Consider the following 23,900-nt stretch of genomic DNA (forward strand, 5'->3'; position numbering starts at 1 on the left):
CGGAACACCCGAAGATGATGACGTCCTTGGTGCGGCCTCGGTAGGCCCACCTGCACCCGATCGCCACGAACACGATGAGAATCTTTTTCATCATATCCCAGGTTTCTGTAACCAATAAAATGATGTAGCCAGGCTCCCAATAGGTGCTGGCCTAATTAAATGGACGCGCGGGTTCCTGGACCCCGCTCCCAAACAAGCACACTTCAAAATTGTACTCTTAACATTTCTTAACACCGTAAACTTTATATTCCTTAAACTATCATCATAATTACCTAACTTAACTTATGTACAGCGCCGCCCTCTGCCGGGCGGCCTACTGAATTCCTGTGAGGGCTGCAGCGTGCCACACCCTGCGGTGGGGCTGCACTGACCTTCGGCTTTGATCCCCCGCAGCCTGTCGCTGTTGAACGGGAACCATGCCTTTCTGGGGCTGCTCTAAGCCGAGGTTGGGAAAAATGGGGAGAATCTGGCCAAAACTTTCTGGGCTGGGGCGCTCGAGTTGACCTACGAGGGGCTGCTTTGGGTGAGGCTCCCGGGGCTGATGGACCGGGGGTTGGGACTGTCACCGTCACAGCCTGTGGTTCCACCACAGCTGCCGGCTCCAGCTCCCCTCCCTCAGGCTCCGCCCCCCCGGGGCCGGGATTTGTGGCTTCCGACTCCACCTCACCTGTCCCTACAGGTAGTGAGTCTCCGCCCCCATTCCCTACCTCCCCCAAGCTTGAGTCGAGGGCGGGATCGTCGTCCTCTGACTCTTCCTCCTCCGTGATTGGGTCTAAGGCGAGGTCGAGCTGTTCGGGCTCTTCCTCGTCCGAATCCCAAATTAGAGGGGAGACCTCCCACTCCGATGGGGTGGCCCCTCCCATCACGCAGGCTACTGTTCCAGCCTGTGTGGTCTGTGACTCGGTTACAGGCTGAGGATTTTTGTTCTCAGACCTGGTCCCTTTTGTTGGCCCTTGTGCACCCGATTTAAACAGTTTACACTGGTTAATGTGAAACCATTTGGTGCGTCGGGGCACCTTCACTGCATAAACCATGGGGCTGGCCTTGTCTACAATGCTGTAAGGCCCCATGTACAATGGTTCAAAACTCCCTACCCTGGCGTAGTTTCGGACCATGACCTGGTCTCCGACTACCCACTCTTGTTGCTTACGAGGTTCCAGTAACAGTCGGTTTCCCTGATGCTGTCTTCCCATGTTCCCAGCCGCCTGCCCATAAATCTGTTTCAGGCGCTCCAAAAGGGTTTGGACGAATTTGTCTCGCTTCACCTCTCAGAGCTGGCCCTCGGTGAGCACCGGGGCTAGTACATGGGTGGGTGTTCGCATGATCCTTCCAGTCATTAATTCGTGCGGGGAATACCCCGTACTTTTGGACTGGCTGGCTCGGATCCCCATGAGGACTAAAGGCAGGACCTCCGCCCATTTCTGGGGCGAGCCCATTGTCTCTTTCCTCAGCTTTTCCTTGAGGGTCCGATTCATGCGTTCAACAATCCCAGATGACTGGGGATTGTATGCTACGTGCCACTTCCCCTCAATGCCCAAGAGCATGAGGGCGTTCTGCATTACTTGACCGGTGAACTGACTCCCTTGGTCGGACTCTACAAAACGGGGGAGTCCCCACCGTGAGAACACTTCCCGAATCAAGATCTTAGCAGTGCCTAGTGCCGTAGCTGTTCTGCACGGGAAAGCTTCTACCCATTTGGTGAACACATCTACCAGGACAAGGCAGTACTTATATCCTCCCTGGGCGGCGGGCAGGGGCCCTATGTAGTCGACCTGAATCGACTGCCATGGTCCCTCTACCCTCCTGATGTGCCCCATGGGCACCTTCCTTTTGTGGGGGTCTGGGTTGTTTGCAGCGCACACAAGACAGCTTGTGCAGAATTCGCAGACATCGTCCCGAAGTCCCGGCCACCATCCCGCCTGCTCTACCCGTTGCCAGGTAACCTCAGGCCCGGGGTGTCCCGCCCCTGGACCCTCGTGGGCCAGTTGCAGGAATTCCCTCCGGTGCTGCTGCGGCACAACCCACTGCTCCTCTCGGAACAGCATGCCTTCTTTGACTGAGAGGGCTGCCGTACTGTACGGACCCTCTACCTGCTTGCCTTCTGTGATGGCTTTTAGGACTGTTTTTAGGGCAGGATCCAGGGTTTGGACGGTCTTTAGGTCTGGGGGCGGTGTCACCCCTGTGTTCCCTGGAATTCCCTCCCTGCCTTGGATCGCCGCCACGGGTCCGGGTCCATAGGGGTCCCAGAGAATGCCGTTGCGGGCACCCTCCCTGGCTAGCGCATCCGCCTGCTGGTTGCCCTGACTGCGGGGTTCTGTGGTGGAATGAGCCTTCACCTTATGGATGAACACCTCCCCTTCCTCTCCCACAGCTGCCAGGGTCTTTTCCAGCAAGGGCTTAACTGTTAAAGGCCGCCCGTCCGCGGAGGTATATCCGCGGCGGGACCAGATGGCGAGGTACTCCGTACACGAATTGCATGTGAACATGCTGTCTGAGCAAATCGTGTATGGGGTTGGGAAAATCTCGGGGTGGGTAACCACGTACGCCACCGCGGACAGTTCAGCCTGCTGTGCGCTCATAGTGCTGGGGAGCTTAATTGCCAGGGCAATGTTTGCCGCAGGGTCATAAACTCCACACCCTGTGAGTCGTTCGCCAGCAGATACAGTGCTAGAACCGTCTACGTAGATTTCGCGGCCTGTGGGGTGTATCCCGGCCTGTAAACCTATGTTGTCCTCCCATACCCCTTCTACGGAACACCGATGGGCTGTTCCGGGATATACCATGTTGGCTGCGAGCTTTGGCTCGCAGAGGCCTTTAACTTTGAGATCCATCTGGGAAAGGAGGCGGGTCCAGCGCGCAATCCGAGCGCTGCTTACGGTCCCATCCTTAATCCTTCCATCCAGAAGCATCTTTGTGGGGGTGTGATGGGTGAGGAGCGTGATGGGAGAGGTTCCTGTGAAGATCACTGATCTGTTCACAGCCCAATGCGTGGCCAGGAGATGCCGTTCGCAATTGGAGAAACTCCTCTCTACATCCGTGAGCACCCTGGAGGAATAAACTACCGGTCTCAGCTTGCCGTGCCGCTCCTGGAGCAACACGGCGCTCAGGCTGTCCCCACTAGCGGCTACCTCCAGGAAGAACTCCTCTCCCCCATCTATGGCCCCTAGGGCTGGCGCGGTCTGCAGATCTCTTTTCAACTTCTCGAATGCTGCCTGGCACCCCTCATCCCAAGACCACTCGACTCCCTTGTGTAAGAGTCGGAGTAGCGGGGCTGATGTGGCAGCATAGTCCTCGATGAAATCTCTGCAGTACCCGGTCAATCCCAAAAAGGACCTTACACCCGTTACTGTGTTGGGGATCGGCAGATCTTGTACTGATTCCCTTCTGGCCTTATCTATGGCTCTTTCTCCAGCGCGGATGGCCAGACCCAGGAATTTGACTTCCTGCTGGCCGATCTGTGCTTTCTTTGGGTTTACTTTGAAACCCTTCCTTTCTAACAGTTCCAATAATTCGGCTAATAGTGGGCCGTGCTCCTCCCTTGTGTCCGTGAACAGGAGTAGGTCGTCCACATACTGTACTATCTGGTTGGGCTGGCTAAACTCTTTTAAACTCCCCGCCATGCATTGATGGAAAATGCTGGGGCTGTTGTGAAAACCCTGTGGCAAGCAGTTCCAAGTGTACTGTTGCCCTTTGAAAGTAAAGGCAAACTTGTACTGATCCTCCCGCCGCAGCGGAATGGACCAGAAACCGTTCGAGATGTTCAGCACCGTGAACGTGGTCGCCGATGCTGGAATACTCCCTATTAGGTCTGCAACTGCTGCTACCGTGGGCGTGCAGGCTGGGATGTTACTATTGAGGACTCTGTAGTCCACCATGGCTCTCCACGAATTGTCCGGCTTCTTTACCGGCCATAAGGGGGAGTTCACGTGAGTGGCTATTGGTCTCAATACGCCCTGCTGCACCAATGAAGATATTGCGGTCTCCATGTCGGGTTCTGCCTCCTTGGGGAAATTATACTGCTTTTGGGGTCGGATCATGGGGTCCCCGTCTACGCTGACTTCAAACCCAGTGACTCTCCCACAGTCGTGCTTGTGGGTGGCAAACGCGGTCAGATTTTCCGACACACACGCCTGCAAGTCCGTTGGGACGTTCGCTACCATGAGTTCGAGATCGTAACCTCCTGACGGCTTCATGGTGCACAGGGCCCCCTTTTCTTCCCTCCCTGGGATTACGACTACCTTACCTAAACCGCTCTCGGCTCCCCAGAGACAGTGATTTCTCAGGTCCACGAGGATCCCGTGTTCCACCAAGAAATCAGCCCCGAGGATGCCTTTTCCACCCCCCTCACTCCACTTCAATAGGATACACGTCCATGTGGTGTGGAGTGCTCCCAAATGAATGGAGAGCGGGATGGAGTACGCGCCAGCCTGTTCTCTGCCTGTGAAACCCACTACTGAGAATGGAGCCTGGGTGGACAGAGGTGAGGCAAAAGGTCTAGCTGTGTGGATCACGGTGCACGAAGCTCCCGTATCCAACAGGTAACTACCCTTTTCCCTTTCCACCTCCATTTCCACCACAGGTCTTCTCCAGGCGTCATAGCGGAGCGGACACAAGTAGACGGGCTGCGCAGGCGTCAGTCATTTAGGTGCTTCGGTTGGGGTCTCGGGAGCGATAGGGCTGTTGGCGACTGCTACCTTCCCCTGCGAGGTCATCAGAGACCGCATAGTCTCTAAAATTGACTCAATCGTAGCGGGATCCACAACCGCACCACCTCCTGTTGTTGGGGCAGGGGCTACGGTTGGGTTCTGGGCTGGTGCTGGGGCAGCGGTCTGGGCTTGGGCTCGGGCTTGGGCTGCGGCGAACATTCTCTCTCTCTTATCCTTCCATGGATTTCTACAGTCCTTGCGCCAATGACCCTCCTTCCCACACCCGTAACAACTGCTGTTGGCTTGGGGAGGGCGATTCCCCTCCTGATGCCATTCCTTTTTAGCAGAAGCTGCGGGCCTTGCCTCATGTACCTTTCCTTTTAAAACAAGCGTTTTCCTACCCTTGTTGTTCCTGTAACTGATCGTGAGCTGATCAAGTACTAGTTCCTCCGTGGAGCGGGCGTTAGTGGGGTCAAACCATGCTTTGGCCTGCTCCCTCACTATTGGCAAACAACCTGCTACCAGGCACCGGAGCCAATGAGCCCTTTGTTCATCATTTAGCACGTTCCGTTCCGGTCCTCCCGGGCAGCTGCGCCGATACACGGGCCACAACCTTCCGGCGAAAACCCGTGGGGGTTCTCCCTCTAGCTGCACTGTCTTTTCTAAACGGAGGAACGGAGTTCCGTCACCCTCTCCTATAATCTCCAGGATCTCGTCCCGTAACAACTCATATTCCCTGTGCCCTCTCTTGCTCTCGTCAGGGAGACACTGGAGGAGCGAGCCGTCCAGGGAGAACAGCAGCATCTTAGACTGTTCAGCCCCGTCGCAGTCATTAACTGCTGCGGTCTGCTCCACGTCCCTAAAATGGATGGAGGGATCTCCTGACTCGGAGAGTTTTGGGATGTGACTTATCATTGCCCTCAGCTGTTGTGCGCTGTGGGGCATTATGATCTGATTCACAAGGGGTCCGTCCTCGCCATTGTCTTCATTCGGACCGAGCCTCCGGTGTCGAGTTGGACACATCGGCGCCGGCCCCGACTCTACTATCTGGTGTTGCTCTACCTCAAGAATCTCTTCATCTACCGTCTCCGTTTCCTTCCCCGGAGTCCAAGACTCATCATAAGCAGGAGGCGCAGAGGGTTCGGTTCCTGAACTATCTCTTGTGGAATCGGTCTTTTGGATTCCTTGGCTAGCAATAGCTGGCTCGCTGGTGGATTTATGAGACACACCAACCCGTTTGCCTTGGCTAGGGCCGTTCTCAGGTCCTCTTGCTCCCGGCGGCAAGCACTGTGGTCGGTGCTCTCAGATCTATCCTCCATGGCCATCTTATATGCTGCCCTGGCTCCCAGAAGTTTTTCCTCTTGGGTCTCTATTTGCTTAGCTAGACGGAAACACCTCTCTCTCATTCTACCTTCACAGGCCTTGGCTTCAATGACCTGACATTTAAAATACTCTACCCGGGTTTCGTGGCAGCGAGTTGTGGAGTGGCGTTCCTGATTCAGCGCGTTAAGCGATTCAATCAGTTTTTGACCTCCCGCAACCTTTTCCTCTACGTCTGTAAGCAACCCTTTGATCTGGGCTGTTTGTGCTGCAACGACTTGGTCCAAAAGCTGGACTTGCTTCTTGGAGCACATCAGCCAGACCGCCTTTTCTACAGATTTCTTATGCTCTTTACCCTCTGTCCACTTGATGGCTGCGTCTAGCGGGCGCCTATCCCTTAATAGGTCAGATATCCATTGTTTTGTGAGGTTGACTTTTCCAAAAACATAATCCGCTATTCTTTCATCCATCACATTTCGTTTATTCAGACCTTGATCTAACACACTACTTTCCTGCTGCCAAGGTCCTGCCGCGGTCGCCATTTCTGTAGGGGGTTTCTCTTGCTCGTTCTGGTCTCCTGCCAGGCTTTGTGCAATAATTACCCTTGAGTGGTTCGACCCACTCTCCCCTACGGTTCTAGACCTTGGACTTAGATGCAGAGAACTGTAGTGCAGAGAAAGGACTCAATAGACCAGGTTGAATAGCACGAAATGGATGCTTTTATTTTTAAACAGTTTGAAGCATTACAAAATACATGTCATAGGCACAGATTAAAGTAACTACAATCATGCACAAATTTATGAACTTGACTCTATGGAAATGGGGAACACACGGCACGTCGTAAAAGGGGAAACACATTACGATTTAACCTTACTCCCTCCCCTAAATACCTAAACTAAGTTTCGATTTGAGGAACTCGGGATCATGCTCACCACTATCAGAATCGCAAAAAGGGGTTCGCAATCTTTTAGCACAGCTTTCTGTCGTCACGTGGACCTGGAAACTTCTGGCGCAGTCGATATTCTCTCTCTCTCTCTCTCTCTCTCTCTCTCTCGAGGCGGCGGGGTAGACACAGCCTCGATGAGCGCTCGTCAAGGTTGAGATCCACTATTGTGGATTTGGGTTCATGGAGCAGTCCCTGCCACCAATGTGATATTGAAGAAATGGATGCACGTGTCGAGGCCTTGCCTGGCTAGGCTCGGAATGTCCTTTTTATCCGACCTGGATCATCGGTTTTTTTTTCCCGAGGGTGTCTTCTCCTTCGGCCTGGGTCGTCGATGATCTCCCGACAACAGCACCCGGGCCACCCTCGTCGTCTTCCCGTCGTGGCTGAGCCTTGTCTGGCTGAACACCGATCGTGTCCCGAAATCGAAGTGCTACCTTGCACTGAAAAGTCCGTCCGAAGCGTCCTCGAAAAGAAGAAACGTCTTGGTCGAATTCCGAAGAAGTGAAACGTGAACTTGATCCTGGATCTGTGTAACCGTCACTTTGATGGACTTTCAATCCATAGTTATACCCTTTTGGGACAGTCTTATCTCCCGCCAAATCATAGTCCTGTCTTTGTATTAATTTTGGCGGGCAGAAATCTCTGCAGGGGCGCTTTGTCTTGTAACGGGAACGGGTGATAACTTAACTGGCCTTCCTGGCCGATAATGTCTTTTAATGTCTTTTACATTGTCACCGTGACTCGGTTCGCATATTGATTGGTCTGGAGATTTCCCTTGATGGCTGTTAAACGGTTTCTCCTTTGTACATTAAATGGGTATAAGTGTTCATGCATTGTCCGCCCATATCTTGATGGGCCCCATCCTGTTTGCCTGAAACCGTCCTGTACTTAGAATCCATTGAATATGTATGCTGTTTCCCTGAGTTTCGGTTTCCCGATACTGGCTTTCGCGGGCTTACTGTTTTCAATCCACAAGCCTGTCTGGCTTGCAGTAACAGAAATCAAATGGTCCAGAAACTGATCACGAGGCCCGGCGGCCATTTTGTATGCCCTTTTATCAAAGGTTTTTCTGTGCAAGCTTACTTTGGTCAATAAACTGTCTTATTTTATCCTGTTTTCTTGCGTGATTATTGCTGAAAATTTCGAATCTTACATCTGCCACCTTCTTGCCCAATCACTTAACCTGTCTATAACCCTTTGCAGCCTCTTTTGCATCTTCCTCACAGTTTACTTTCCCATCTAGCTTTGTATCGTCAGCAGAAGACCCGTTTATTCCTACTCTCTGTTTTCTGTCCGTTAACCAATCCTCAATCCATGTTAATATATTGCCCCCAATCCCACAAGCCCTAATTTTGTTTAATAACCTCTTGTGTGGCACCTTATCGAATGCCTTCTGAAAATCCAAAAATACTACACCCCCCCCCCTTATCTACCCTACTAGCTACACCTTCAAAAAACTCTAATAGATTTGTCAAACACGATTTCCTTTTCATAAATCCATGTTGACTCTGCCCAATCATATTATGATTTTCCAAGTGCCCTGTTACCATGTCCTTAATAATAGATTCCAGCATTTTCCCGGTGACTGATGTCAGGCTAACTGGTCTATAGTTCCCTGTTTTCTTTTTCCCTCCTTTCTTGAATAGCGGGGTTACATTTGTTACCTTTCAATCCACGGGGACTTAATTCTGGAAGATCAAAACCAATGCATCCATTATCTCTGTAGCCACTTTTAAAACCCTAGGATGTCGGCCATCAGATCCAGGGGATTTGTTGACTTTTAGTCTCATTCATTTCTCCAGTACTTTTTCTTTACCTAATATTAATTACTTCAAGTTCTTCACTCTCATTAGACACTTGGTTCCCCACAAATGTTCTTTGTGTCTTACATAAGAACATAGAAGCAGGAGTAGGCCATACAGCCCCTCGGGCCTGCTCCGCCATTCAATAGGATCATGGCTGATCCGAACCTAGACTCACGTCCACTTCCCTGCCCTCTCCCCGTAACCCCTAATTCCCTTATCAGCTAGGAAACTGTCTATCTCCGTTTTAAATTTATTTAATGTCGCAGCTTCCACAGCTCTCTGAGTTAGCAAATTCCATAGATTTACTACCCTCTGAGTGAAGAAGTTTCTCCTCATCTCAGTTTTGAAAGGGCAGCCCCTCATTCTAAGATTATGCCCCCTAGTTCTAGTCTCACCCATCAGTGGAAACATCCTCCCCGCATCCACCCGATCAAGCCCCCTCACAATCTTATATGTTTCGATAAGATCGCCTCTCATTCTTCTGAACTCCAATGAGTAGAGGCCCAACCTACTCAACCTTTCCTCATAAGTCAACCCCCTCATCTCCGGAATCAACCGAGTGAACCTTCTCTGAACTACCTCGAGAGCAAGTATATCTTTTCTTAAATATGGAAACCAAAACTGTACGCAGTATTCCAGGTGTGGCCTCACCAGTACCCTGTATAACTGAAGCAAGACTTCCCTGCTTTTATACTCCATCCCCCTTGCAATAAAAGCCAAGATTCCATTGGCCTTCCTGATCACCTGCTGCACCTGCATACTAACCTTCTGTGTTTCATGCACCAGGACCCCCAGATCCCTTTGTACTGTAGCACTTTGCAGTTTCTCTCCATTTAGATAATAACTTGCTCTTTGATTTTTTCTGCCAAAGTGCATAACCTCACACTTTCCAACATTATATTCCATCTGCCAAATCTCTGCCCACTTACTTAGCCTGTCTATGTCCTTTTGCAGGTTTTTTATGTCCTCCTCACTCACTGCTTTCCCTCCCATCTTTGTATCGTCAGCAAACTTGGATATGTTGCACTTGGTCCCCTCCTCCAAATCGTTAATATAGATTGTAAAGAGTTGGGGTCCCAGCACTGACCCCTGCGGACACCACTAGTCACTGATTGCCAACCCGAGAATGAACCATTTATCCCAACTCTCTGTTTTCTGTTAGATAGCCAATCTTCCACCCATGCCAGTATATTCAAGATTCAAGATTCTTTATTTGCCATATGTAACTAGTACAATGGAATGCTTACTCCCCAATCAGTCCCACAATAAAGCTGTGGGCGCTCAGAGACATATGAAGATTAAAGTCCCCTACGATTATTGCATTACCCTTGTTACATGCTCCTCTAATTTCCTGATTTATACTCTGTCCAACACTATGATTACTACTTGGTGGGAGTAGTTTATAGGTCCCCTGTGTTTTCTGCCCTTTGTCATTTCTTAGCTTCACGCAGACTGATTCTACATCTTGATTTTCTGGACTAAGATCATTTCTCCCTACTGCCTTCATCGCATCCTTTATTATCAGGGCTACCCTCCCCCTCCTTTTCCATTTTGCTTGTCTTTTCTAAAAGTCAAGTACCCTGGAATATTTAGTTCCCAACATTGATCACCTTGCAACCACATCTCAGTAAAGGCTACCATATCAAACCCATTTATCTCTGTGCCATTAATTCATTTTTTTACAAATGCTTCGTGCATTCAAATATAGCGTATTTAATCTATATTTTTACTATTTTTCCCTGATGTTGCCTTAGTCGCTAATGTCCTATTACTGTTGTTAAATTCTCTGCCCCTTCCTGACACACTCTGCTTGATTTTATCCAAATCGCTACACTGCTCTACAGCCTTGACTTTTCTCTTCAGACTTATAGATTTACCTGAACTCTCCCTCCCCTTTATTAGTTTAAAGCCCTCTCTACTGCCCTAGTTATTGAATTCGCCAGGACACTGGTGGAGCCCGTCCCAACAGAACAGCTCCCTCTTTCCCCAGTACTGCTGCCAGTGCCCGATTAATTGAAATCCCTGCCTCCCCCACCACTCTTTCAACCACACATTTAAACCTCTGTTTGTCCCTATGCCAATTTGCACGTGACTCAAGTAGTAATCCAGAGATTATTACCTTTTAAGGCTCTGCTGTTTAATTTGTAACCATTTGCAAATTGTATGTTAGCATTTTTTGCAAGGGGGTTAGAATATAAGAGTAAGGAAGTCTTGCTGCAATTATATAGGGCTTTGGTGAAACCACACCTGGAGGACTGTGTACAGGTTTGGTCTCCTTATCTAAGGAAGGATATATTTGGCTTAGAGGGGGTGCAACGAAGGTTCCCGAGATTGATTCCTGGGATGAGAGGGCTGTCCTAAGAGGAGAGACTGAGTAAAATGGGCCGATATCTCTGGAGTTTAAGAATGAGAGGTGATCTTATTGAAACATATAAAATTCTTAGCCTCTCAGCATCTACCCTGTCAAGCCCTCTGTTTCCTCTGGCTGGAGAGTCTAGAATTAGGGGTCACAGTCTCAGGATAAGGGGTTGACCATTTAGGACTCGGATGAGGAGAAACCTCTTCACTCAGAGGGCTGTGGATCGTGGAATTCTCTACCCCAGAGGGTTGTGAATCGTGGAATTCTCTTCACCCCAGAGGGTTGTGAATCGTGGAATTCTCCACCCCAGAGGGCTGTGAATCGTGGAATTCTCTTCACCCCAGAGGGTTGTGAATCGTGGAATTCTCTACCCCAGAGGGCTGTGAATCGTGGAATTCTCTTCACCCAGAGGGTTGTGAATCGTGGAATTCTCTTCACCCCAGAGGGTTGTGAATCGTGGAATTCTCTTCACCCAGAGGGTTGTGAATCGTGGAATTCTCTACCCCAGAGGGCTGTGAATCGTGGAATTCTCTTCACCCCAGAGGGTTGTGAATCGTGGAATTCTCTACCCCAGAGGGCTGTGAATCGTGGAATTCTCTTCACCCCAGAGGGTTGTGAATCGTGGAATTCTCTTCACCCAGAGGGCTGTGAATCGTGGAATTCTCTTCACCCCAGAGGGTTGTGAATCGTGGAATTCTCTTCACCCAGAGGGCTGTGAATCGTGGAATTCTCCACCCAGAGGGCTGTGAATCGTGGAATTCTCTTCACCCCAGAGGGCTGTGAATCGTGGAATTCTCTTCACCCCAGAGGGCTGTGAATCGTGGAATTCTCCACCCCAGAGGGCTGTGAATCGTGGAATTCTCTTCACCCAGAGGGCTGTGAATCGTGGAATTCTCCACCCAGAGGGCTGTGAATCGTGGAATTCTCCACCCCAGAGGGCTGTGAATCGTGGAATTCTCTTCACCCAGAGGGCTGTGAATCGTGGAATTCTCCACCCAGAGGGCTGTGAATCGTGGAATTCTCTTCACCAGAGGGTTGTGAATCGTGGAATTCTCCACCCAGAGGGCTGTGAATCGTGGAATTCTCCACCCAGAGGGCTGTGAATCGTGGAATTCTCTTCACCCAGAGGGCTGTGAATCGTGGAATTCTCCACCCAGAGGGCTGTGAATCGTGGAATTCTCCACCCCAGAGGGCTGTGAATCGTGGAATTCTCTTCACCCAGAGGGCTGTGAATCGTGGAATTCTCCACCCAGAGGTTGTGAATCGTGGAATTCTCCACCCAGAGGGCTGTGAATCGTGGAATTCTCTTCACCCAGAGGGCTGTGAATCGTGGAATTCTCTACCCCAGAGGGCTGTGAATCGTGGAATTCTCTTCACCCAGAGGGTTGTGAATCGTGGAATTCTCCACCCAGAGGGCTGTGAATCGTGGAATTCTCTACCCCAGAGGGCTGTGAATCGTGGAATTCTCTTCACCCAGAGGGTTGTGAATCGTGGAATTCTCTTCACCCAGAGGGTTGTGAATCGTGGAATTCTCCACCCCAGAGGGCTGTGAATCGTGGAATTCTCTTCACCCAGAGGGCTGTGAATCGTGGAATTCTCCACCCCAGAGGGCTGTGAATCGTGGAATTCTCTTCACCCAGAGGGCTGTGAATCGTGGAATTCTCTTCACCAGAGGGTTGTGAATCGTGGAATTCTCTTCACCCAGAGGGCTGTGAATCGTGGAATTCTCTTCACCCAGAGGGCTGTGAATCGTGGAATTCTCTTCACCCAGAGGGCTGTGAATCGTGGAATTCTCTTCACCCAGAGGGCTGTGAATCGTGGAATTCTCTTCACCCAGAGGGCTGTGAATCGTGGAATTCTCTTCACCCAGAGGGCTGTGAATCGTGGAATTCTCCACCCCAGAGGGCTGTGAATCGTGGAATTCTCCACCCAGAGGGTTGTGAATCGTGGAATTCTCCACCCCAGAGGGCTGTGAATCGTGGAATTCTCTTCACCCAGAGGGCTGTGAATCGTGGAATTCTCTTCACCCAGAGGGCTGTGAATCGTGGAATTCTCCACCCAGAGGGCTGTGAATCGTGGAATTCTCTTCACCAGAGGGTTGTGAATCGTGGAATTCTCCACCCAGAGGGCTGTGAATCGTGGAATTCTCTTCACCCAGAGGGCTGTGAATCGTGGAATTCTCTACCCCAGAGGGCTGTGAATCGTGGAATTCTCTTCACCCAGAGGGCTGTGAATCGTGGAATTCTCTTCACCAGAGGGCTGTGAATCGTGGAATTCTCCACCCCCAGAGGGCTGTGAATCGTGGAATTCTCTTCACCAGAGGGTTGTGAATCGTGGAATTCTCCACCCAGAGGGCTGTGAATCGTGGAATTCTCTTCACCCAGAGGGCTGTGAATCGTGGAATTCTCTTCACCCAGAGGGCTGTGAATCGTGGAATTCTCTTCACCCAGAGGGCTGTGAATCGTGGAATTCTCTTCACCCAGAGGGCTGTGAATCGTGGAATTCTCTTCACCAGAGGGTTGTGAATCGTGGAATTCTCCACCCAGAGGGCTGTGAATCGTGGAATTCTCTTCACCCAGAGGGCTGTGAATCGTGGAATTCTCCACCCCAGAGGGCTGTGAATCGTGGAATTCTCTTCACCAGAGGGTTGTGAATCGTGGAATTCTCCACCCAGAGGGCTGTGAATCGTGGAATTCTCTTCACCCAGAGGGCTGTGAATCGTGGAATTCTCTACCCCAGAGGGCTGTGAATCGTGGAATTCTCTTCACCAGAGGGCTGTGAATCGTGGAATTCTCTTCACCCAGAGGGCTGTGAATCGTGGAATTCTCCACCCCAGAGGGCTGTGAATCGTGGAATTCTCTTCACCCAGAGGGTTGTGAATCGTGGAATTCTCTTCACCAGAGGGTTGTGAATCGTGGAATTCTCCACCCAGAGGGCTGTGAATCGTGGAATTCTCTACCCCAGAGGGCTGTGAATCGTGGAATTCTCTTCACCCAGAGGGCTGTGAATCGTGGAATTCTCTTCACCCAGAGGGCTGTGAATCGTGGAATTCTCTTCACCAGAGGGCTGTGAATCGTGGAATTCTCTCCACCCCAGAGGGTTGTGAATCGTGGAATTCTCTTCACCCAGAGGGCTGTGAATCGTGGAATTCTCTCCACCCCAGAGGGTTGTGAATCGTGGAATTCTCTACCCCAGAGGGCTGTGAATCGTGGAATTCTCTACCCCAGAGGGCTGTGAATCGTGGAATTCTCTCCACCCCAGAGGGTTGTGAATCGTGGAATTCTCTACCCCAGAGGGCTGTGAATCGTGGAATTCTCCACCCAGAGGGCTGTGAATCGTGGAATTCTCCACCCCAGAGGGCTGTGAATCGTGGAATTCTCTTCACCAGAGGGTTGTGAATCGTGGAATTCTCTTCACCAGAGGGTTGTGAATCGTGGAATTCTCTTCACCCAGAGGGCTGTGAATCGTGGAATTCTCTTCACCCAGAGGGCTGTGAATCGTGGAATTCTCTTCACCCAGAGGGCTGTGAATCGTGGAATTCTCTTCACCCAGAGGGCTGTGAATCGTGGAATTCTCTTCACCCAGAGGGCTGTGAATCATGGAATTCTCTTCACCCAGAGGGCTGTGAATCGTGGAATTCTCCACCCCAGAGGGCTGTGAATCGTGGAATTCTCTTCACCCAGAGGGCTGTGAATCGTGGAATTCTCCACCCCAGAGGGTTGTGAATCGTGGAATTCTCTTCACCCAGAGGGCTGTGAATCGTGGAATTCTCTTCACCCAGAGGGCTGTGAATCGTGGAATTCTCTTTACCCAGAGGGCTGTGAATCGTGGAATTCTCTTCACCCAGAGGGTTGTGAATCGTGGAATTCTCTACCCCAGAGGGCTGTGAATCATGGAATTCTCTTCACCCAGAGGGCTGTGAATCGTGGAATTCTCTTCACCCAGAGGGCTGTGAATCGTGGAATTCTCTTCACCCAGAGGGCTGTGAATCGTGGAATTCTCTTCACCCAGAGGGCTGTGAATCATGGAATTCTCTTCACCCAGAGGGCTGTGAATCATGGAATTCTCTTCACCCAGAGGGCTGTGAATCGTGGAATTCTCTTCACCCCAGAGGGTTGTGAATCGTGGAATTCTCTTCACCCAGAGGGCTGTGAATCGTGGAATTCTCCACCCAGAGGGCTGTGAATCGTGGAATTCTCTTCACCCAGAGGGCTGTGAATCGTGGAATTCTCCACCCAGAGGGCTGTGAATCGTGGAATTCTCTTCACCCAGAGGGCTGTGAATCGTGGAATTCTCCACCCAGAGGGCTGTGAATCGTGGAATTCTCTTCACCCAGAGGGCTGTGAATCGTGGAATTCTCTTCACTCAGAGGGCTGTGAATCGTGGAATTCTCCACCCAGAGGGCTGTGAATCGTGGAATTCTCTTCACTCAGAGGGCTGTGAATCGTGGAATTCTCCACCCAGAGGGCTGTGAATCGTGGAATTCTCTCCACCCAGAGGGCTGTGAATCGTGGAATTCTCTTCACCCAGAGGGCTGTGAATCGTGGAATTCTCCACCCAGAGGGCTGTGAATCGTGGAATTCTCTTCACCCAGAGGGCTGTGAATCGTGGAATTCTCCACCCAGAGGGCTGTGAATCGTGGAATTCTCTTCACCCAGAGGGTTGTGAATCGTGGAATTCTCTTCACCCAGAGGGCTGTGAATCGTGGAATTCTCTACCCCAGACGGCTGTGAATCGTGGAATTCTCCACCCAGAGGGCTGTGAATCGTGGAATTCTCCACCCAGAGGGCTGTGAATCGTGGAATTCTCCACCCAGAGGGCTGTGAATCGTGGAATTCTCTTCACCCAGAGGGCTGTGAATCGTGGAATTCTCTACCCCAGAGGGTTGTGAATCGTGGAATTCTCTACCCAGAGGGCTGTGAATCGTGGAATTCTCCACCCAGAGGGTTGTGAATCGTGGAATTCTCCACCCCAGAGGGCTGTGAATCGTGGAATTCTCCACCCAGAGGGCTGTGAATCGTGGAATTCTCTTCACCCAGAGGGCTGTGAATCGTGGAATTCTCCACCCCAGAGGGCTGTGAATCGTGGAATTCTCCACCCAGAGGGCTGTGAATCGTGGAATTCTCTTCACCCAGAGGGCTGTGAATCGTGGAATTCTCTACCCCAGAGGGCTGTGAATCGTGGAATTCTCTCCACCCAGAGGGCTGTGAATCGTGGAATTCTCTACCCAGAGGGCTGTGAATCGTGGAATTCTCCACCCAGAGGGTTGTGAATCGTGGAATTCTCCACCCAGAGGGCTGTGAATCGTGGAATTCTCCACCCCAGAGGGCTGTGAATCGTGGAATTCTCTACCCCAGAGGGTTGTGAATCGTGGAATTCTCTACCCCAGAGGGCTGTGAATCGTGGAATTCTCTTCACCCAGAGGGCTGTGAATCGTGGAATTCTCTTCACCCAGAGGGTTGTGAATCGTGGAATTCTCTTCACCCAGAGGGCTGTGAATCGTGGAATTCTCTTCACCAGAGGGCTGTGAATCGTGGAATTCTCTTCACCCAGAGGGCTGTGAATCGTGGAATTCTCTTCACCCCAGAGGGCTGTGAATCGTGGAATTCTCTTCACCAGAGGGCTGTGAATCGTGGAATTCTCTCCACCCCAGAGGGCTGTGAATCGTGGAATTCTCTTCACCCAGAGGGCTGTGAATCGTGGAATTCTCTTCACCCCAGAGGGCTGTGAATCGTGGAATTCTCTACCCCAGAGGGCTGTGAATCGTGGAATTCTCTTCACCCAGAGGGCTGTGAATCGTGGAATTCTCTTCACCCAGAGGGCTGTGAATCGTGGAATTCTCTTCACCCAGAGGGCTGTGAATCGTGGAATTCTCTTCACCCAGAGGGTTGTGAATCGTGGAATTCTCTTCACCCAGAGGGCTGTGAATCGTGGAATTCTCTTCACCCAGAGGGTTGTGAATCGTGGAATTCTCCACCCCAGAGGGCTGTGAATCGTGGAATTCTCTTCACCCAGAGGGTTGTGAATCGTGGAATTCTCCACCCCAGAGGGCTGTGAATCGTGGAATTCTCCACCCAGAGGGTTGTGAATCGTGGAATTCTCTTCACCCAGAGGGCTGTGAATCGTGGAATTCTCTTCACCCAGAGGGCTGTGAATCGTGGAATTCTCCACCCCAGAGGGCTGTGAATCATGGAATTCTCTTCACCCAGAGGGCTGTGAATCGTGGAATTCTCTTCACCCAGAGGGCTGTGAATCGTGGAATTCTCTTCACCCAGAGGGCTGTGAATCGTGGAATTCTCCACCCAGAGGGCTGTGAATCGTGGAATTCTCCACCCCAGAGGGCTGTGAATCGTGGAATTCTCTTCACCCAGAGGGCTGTGAATCGTGGAATTCTCTACCCCAGAGGGCTGTGAATCGTGGAATTCTCTACCCAGAGGGCTGTGAATCGTGGAATTCTCTTCACCCAGAGGGTTGTGGATGCCAAGTCGCTGAGTATATTCAAGACTGAGATCAATAGATTTTTGGGCACTAAAGGAATCAAGGGATATGGGGGATAGGGCAGGAAAGTGCAGTTGATGTAGAAGATCAACCATAATCTTACCAAATGGTGGAGCAGGCTTGAGGGGCCGTATGGCCTACTCCTGCTCCTAATTCTTATGTTCTACATTCTAGCTCCTCAAATTCCCTCAACAGAACCTCATTCCTAGTTCTACCGATGTCGTTGGTTCCCATGTGGACCATGACAACTGGATTCTCCTCCCTCCTACTCCAAGTTCTTTTCCGGCCGCGAGGCGATGTCCTTAATCCTGGCACCAGGCAGGTGAGACAGCCTTCGGGACTCCCGGTCGTGGCGGCAGAGAACAGTATCTATCCAGTTCTGATAAGTCATTGACCTGAGATGTTAACTTTCTCTGTCCAGATGCTGCCTGACCTACCGAGTATTTCCAGCATTTTCTGTTTTTATTTCAGATTTCTAACGTTCGCAGTATTTTGCTTTTGTAACATATCTATCCCCCTGACTATACTATCCCCTACCACTACCACATTCCTTTTCGCTCTCCCCACTTGAATGGCCTCCTGTACCACGGTGCCGATCAAACTTCAATCTGTGAGCAATCCCACGGGACATCTGCGAATGTACGTTCTTGGTCTGCTGGTCTGACATCCAATACTGGATGAGCAGAAATTTCCTCCAACTAAATATTGGGTAGACTGAAGCCACAGCCTTCGGTCACTGCCACAAACTCCGTTCCCGAGACACTGACTCCACCCCTCTCCCTGGCAGCTGACTGAGGCTGAACCAGACCGTTCGCAACCTTGGTGTCGTATTTGACCCCGAGCTGAGCTTCCGACTCCATATCCTCTCCATCACCAAGACCGCTTACTTCCAGCTGCGTAACATGGCCTGACTCTGCCCGTGTCTCACCTCAACTACTGCTGAAACTCTCAACCTCTAGACTCGACGATTCCAACGCTCTCCTGGCCGGCCTCCCATCTTCAACCCTCTGTAAACTGGAGCTCATCCAGAGCTCTGCTGCCCGTGTCCTAACTCGCACCAAGTGAGAGCTCTGCTGCCCGTGTCCTAACTCGCATCAAGTGAGAGCTCTGCTGCCCGTGTCCTAACTCGCACCAAGTGAGAGCTCTGCTGCCCGTGTCCTAACTCGCACCAAGTGTGAGCTCTGCTGCCCGTGTCCTAACTCGCACCAAGTGAGAGCTCTGCTGCCCGTGTCCTAACTCGCACCAAGTGAGAGCTCTGCTGCCCGTGTCCTAACTCGCACCAAGTGAGAGCTCTGCTGCCCGTGTTCTAACTCGCACCAAGTGAGAGCTCTGCTGCCCGTGTCCTAACTCGCACCAAGTGAGAGCTCTGCTGCCCGTGTCCTAACTCGCACCAAGTGAGAGCTCTGCTGCCCGTGTCCTAACTCGCACCAAGTGAGAGCTCTGCTGCCCGTGTCCTAACTCGCACCAAGTGAGAGCTCTGCTGCCCGTGTCCTAACTCGCACCAAGTGAGAGCTCTGCTGCCCGTGTTCTAACTCGCACCAAGTGAGAGCTCTGCTGCCCGTGTCCTAACTCGCACCAAGTGAGAGCTCTGCTGCCCGTGTTCTAACTCGCACCAAGTGAGAGCGCTGCTGCCCGTGTCCTAACTCGCATCAAGTGAGAGCTCTGCTGCCCGTGTTCTAACTCGCACCAAGTGAGAGCTCTGCTGCCCGTGTCCTAACTCGCACCAAGTGAGAGCTCTGCTGCCCATGTCCTAACTCGCACCAAGTGAGAGCTCTGCTGCCCGTGTCCTAACTCGCACCAAGTGAGAGCTCTGCTGCCCGTGTCCTAACTCGCACCGTGAGAGCTCTGCTGCCCGTGTTCTAACTCGCACCAAGTGAGAGCTCTGCTGCCCGTGTCCTAACTCGCACCAAGTGAGAGCTCTGCTGCCCGTGTTCTAACTCGCACCAAGTGAGAGCTCTGCTGCCCGTGTCCTAACTCGCACCAAGTGTGAGCTCTGCTGCCCGTTTTCTAACTCACACCAAGTGAGAGCTCTGCTGCCCGTGTCCTAACTCGCACCAAGTGTGAGCTCTGCTGCCCGTGTCCTAACTCACACCAAGTGAGAGCTCTGCTGCCCGTGTCCTAACTCACACCAAGTGAGAGCTCTGCTGCCCGTGTCCTAACTCGCACCAAGTGAGAGCTCTGCTGCCCGTGTCCTAACTCGCACCAAGTGTGAGCTCTGCTGCCCGTGTTCTAACTCGCACCAAGTGAGAGCTCTGCTGCCCGTGTCCTAACTCGCACCAAGTGAGAGCTCTGCTGCCCGTGTCCTAACTCGCACCAAGTGTGAGCTCTGCTGCCCGTGTTCTAACTCGCACCAAGTGAGAGCTCTGCTGCCCGTGTTCTAACTCGCACCAAGTGTGAGCTCTGCTGCCCGTGTTCTAACTCGCACCAAGTGAGAGCTCTGCTGCCCGTGTTCTAACTCGCACCAAGTGAGAGCTCTGCTGCCCGTGTCCTAACTCGCATCAAGTGAGAGCTCTGCTGCCCGTGTCCTAACTCGCATCAAGTGAGAGCTCTGCTGCCCGTGTTCTAACTCGCATCAAGTGAGAGCTCTGCTGCCCGTGTTCTAACTCGCATCAAGTGAGAGCTCTGCTGCCCGTGTCCTAACTCGCACCAAGTGTGAGCTCTGCTGCCCGTGTCCTAACTCGCACCAAGGGAGAGCTCTGCTGCCCGTGTTCTAACTCGCATCAAGTGAGAGCTCTGCTGCCCGTGTTCTAACTCGCACCAAGTGTGAGCTCTGCTGCCCGTGTCCTAACTCGCACCAAGTGAGAGCTCTGCTGCCCGTGTTCTAACTCGCACCAAGTGAGAGCTCTGCTGCCCGTGTCCTAACTCGCACCAAGTGAGAGCTCTGCTGCCCGTGTCCTAACTCACACCAAGTGAGAGCTCTGCTGCCCGTGTTCTAACTCACACCAAGTGCCGTTAACCAATTCCCCTGTGCTCGCTGATCTACATTGGCTCCCGGTTAAGCAACGCGTTGATTTTTAAATTCTCAGCCTTGTGTTCAAATCCCTCCCTATCTCCAGCCTCCTCCAGCCCTATAACTCTCTGAGATCTCCGCGCTCCTCCAATTCTGGCCTCTTGCTCATCTCCGATTTCAGTCGCTCCACCATTGGCGGCCGTGCCTTCAGCTTCCTTGGCCCTGAGCTCAGGAATTCCCTCCCTAAACCTCTCCACCTCACTCTCCTCCTTTAAAATGCTTTCTGTCACAAGTCCTAATATCTCATTATGTGGCTCAGTGTCAAATTGTGTTTGAAGAAGCGCCTGGGCTGTTTTAGTATAAAGGCGCTATATAAATACAAGTTGTTGCTGCAGTGTGTGGGATTAATGGGCTTTTATACCATTTTATTTCAGGGGACGAGACTTAAAGAAAGAGCAGGACCAACGAGCCTGTGAACGAGAAATGCATCGTATTATGTTGCCGTTGTCGGCCTTCTCCAACCCCGGCTGTGAGCTAGTCGATGAGATAACTGTGGTGGTGGAGAACCCTGAGACACAAACTGGTGAAAGCAGTGAGGGGGCCAATCCACTGATAGGCACAGCTGGTACTCCTGGGGCTTGAGTTTGGAAGCAATGCAACTGAGACGGCAGATTAGATCTGGATCTGAGGCTTCTGATGAACAAGCAGGCTGCGAATGGAGCTTGGATTTGAAGCCATACCCACACCAGTGCCATTAATAAAATCTCCTCGGACAGAGAACTCACTCAGAACTGTCGGGGAATAGCCCCTGGCATGGCACAAAGGGTCTGCTTCACCTGCCGTGTAGGGAAGGACCAGGCCATGCCTGGGTGTCGGCCATCAGTGCATGAATTCAGCATTTATTACAATATCTGGTGGCAAATCATGCTTTTTGTATTTTAAGAGCAGCAGACTGTGTTGCGAGCATGCTCAGTGATGCCCCTTCTGTACAATCCACTTCTATTGTGTATTAGTTTATTGGGGGCTTTGGACATGTTAAAGGTAAACAGTCTAATTAGCAACAGTTTAAATACTGATGAACATTGTTGAAATTAATATTGAATATAAACATTTATGAGAAAGGGTGATAATTGTGAATTGTGTGACTGAAGCAGTGAGTAACATAACAATTAGGAGCAGGAGTAGGCCATACGGCCCCTTGAGCCTGCTCCACCATTCAATAAGAACATGGCTGATCTTCAACCTCAGCTCCACTTTCCCGCCTGATCCCCATATCCCTTGATTCCCCTAGAATCCAAAAATCTATCGATCTCAGCCTTGAATATACTCACAACCCTCTGAATGAAGAAATTTCTCCTCATCTCAGTCCTAAAGGGCGATTCCTTATCCTGAGACTACCCCCTAGTTTAAGAACATAAGAAATAGGAGCAGGAGTCGGCCATTCGGCCCCTCGAGCCTGCTCCGCCATTCAATGAGATCATGGCTGATCTTCTGCCTCAACTCCATTCACCGGCCCTATCGCCATATCCCTTGATGCCCTTACTAGTCAGAAATCTATCGACTTCTGTTTTGAATATACCCAATGACTGAGCCTCCACAGCCCTCTGGGGTAGAGAATTCCAAAGATTCACCACCCTCTGTGTGAAGAAATTTCTTCTCATCTCAGTCCTGAATGGCCTACCCTTTATCCTGAGGCTGTGGCCCCTGGTTCTAGACTCCCCAGCCAAGGGAAACATTCTCCCAGCATCCACCCTATCAAGCCCTGTAATAATTTTGTATGCTTCAATGAGATCCCCTCTCAATCTTCTGAATTCAAGAGAATACAGGCCTAGTTTACTCAATCTGTCCTCATCCCAGGAATCAATCTCGTGAACCTTCGTTGCACTCCCTCTATGGCAAGTATATCCTTCCTTAGGTAAGGAGACCAAAATTGTGTACACAAATTTAGACTCTCCAGCCAGGGGAAACAGCCTCTCAGCATCTACCCTGTCAAGCCCTCTTAAGAATTTTATATGTTTCAGTGAGGTCGCCTCTCATTCTTCTGAACTTCAGAGAATATAGGCCCATTCTACTCAATGTCTCTTCGTAGGACATCCCAGGAACCAGTCTGGTGAACCTCCGTTGCACTCCCTCTAAGGCAAGTATATCCTTCCTTAGATAAGGAGACCAAAACTGTACACAGTACGCCAGGTGTGGTCTCACCAAAGCCCTGTATAATTGCAGCAAGATTTCCTGGCCGAGGAATTGGTTCTCCCTGAAAAACGGGCGCTGGGATCGCGATGCATGATCAACTCGTACCCGTTCAGAGGACTGCAGATAGCACGAGAACCTCATGCTGCCTGCTCATTTCCATGACCGTGGCTTTTAACCCAGCGTTGAACGCGTTGCTGAGTGGCTGAACGCTCAGTGGGGGGGCCACGTTCTTGCGAGGCTAGCTCCAATTAAACCTAGCCTGCACTAAAAGGCTGTCTGGGAGGAGCATTCTGCCTGCAGCAGATCACTGAACTGGCTGGGAAAGACAGTGGAAAAGAACAATGGTGGCACAACAGGGGAGAGAGCATGCACCAAGGTTCTCGGATGCAGCACTGGAGGCCTTGAAGCAGGAGTTTAGCCCCGCGGACTTGGACGCAGTGCCGGAATAAGTTTACTGACCTCATACGAGTGGTTAAGGTCAGTGATTTCATCTTCAAATGCCATATCCTACCATCTGCACCACTGGCCCCTCACACTGCTCAATTCACCACACCCCCATCACTCACCTACCAACAATCTACCAAACATGAGGCACACCTCATATTCATAGCGTCACCTCGCCCTCACATACTTAGCACTGCTGCACGCCTCACACCCATATCGCACAGCTTGCACACACTGTCAGCTATTCAACCATGACCGGCATATCACCCAAACACATTGCACCACACTCACTGACACACTTCACCCAAACACATTGCACCACACTCACTGACACACTTCACCCAAACACATTGCACCACACTCACTGACACACTTCACCCAAACACATTGCACCACACTCACTGACACACTTCACCCAAACACATTGCACCACACTCACTGACACACTTCACCCAAACACACTTCACCCAAACACATTGCACCACACTCACTGACACACTTCACCCAAACACATTGCACCACACTCACTGACACACTTCACCCAAACACATTGCACCACACTCACTGACACACTTCACCCAAACACACTGCACCACACTCACTGACACACTTCACCCAAACACATTGCACCACACTCACTGACACACTTCACCCAAACACACTGCACCACACTCACTGACACACTTCACCCAAACACATTGCACCACACTCACTGACACACTTCACCCAAACACATTGC

At 51.2% G+C, this 23,900-nt stretch overlaps 1 protein-coding gene across 1 annotated transcript in view; it reads left to right on the top strand.

Annotated features, from left to right (window-relative positions):
- Positions 1 to 21,648, top strand: part of pik3ip1 (phosphoinositide-3-kinase interacting protein 1) — a 140,904-nt gene extending 119,256 nt beyond the window's left edge. The window contains 1 exon segment of the mRNA XM_085962124.1: positions 20,959 to 21,648. Within this exon segment, the coding sequence (XP_085818250.1) occupies positions 20,959 to 21,166 (208 nt within the window). The 3' untranslated portion in view covers positions 21,167 to 21,648.
- Positions 21,649 to 23,900: the final 2,252 nt, after the last annotated feature.

This window comes from Somniosus microcephalus, chromosome 19 (genome assembly GCF_052327205.1).
Source record: "Somniosus microcephalus isolate GS21.2 chromosome 19, FLI_Smic_1.0, whole genome shotgun sequence".
Classification (NCBI taxonomy): domain Eukaryota; kingdom Metazoa; phylum Chordata; class Chondrichthyes; order Squaliformes; family Somniosidae; genus Somniosus; species Somniosus microcephalus.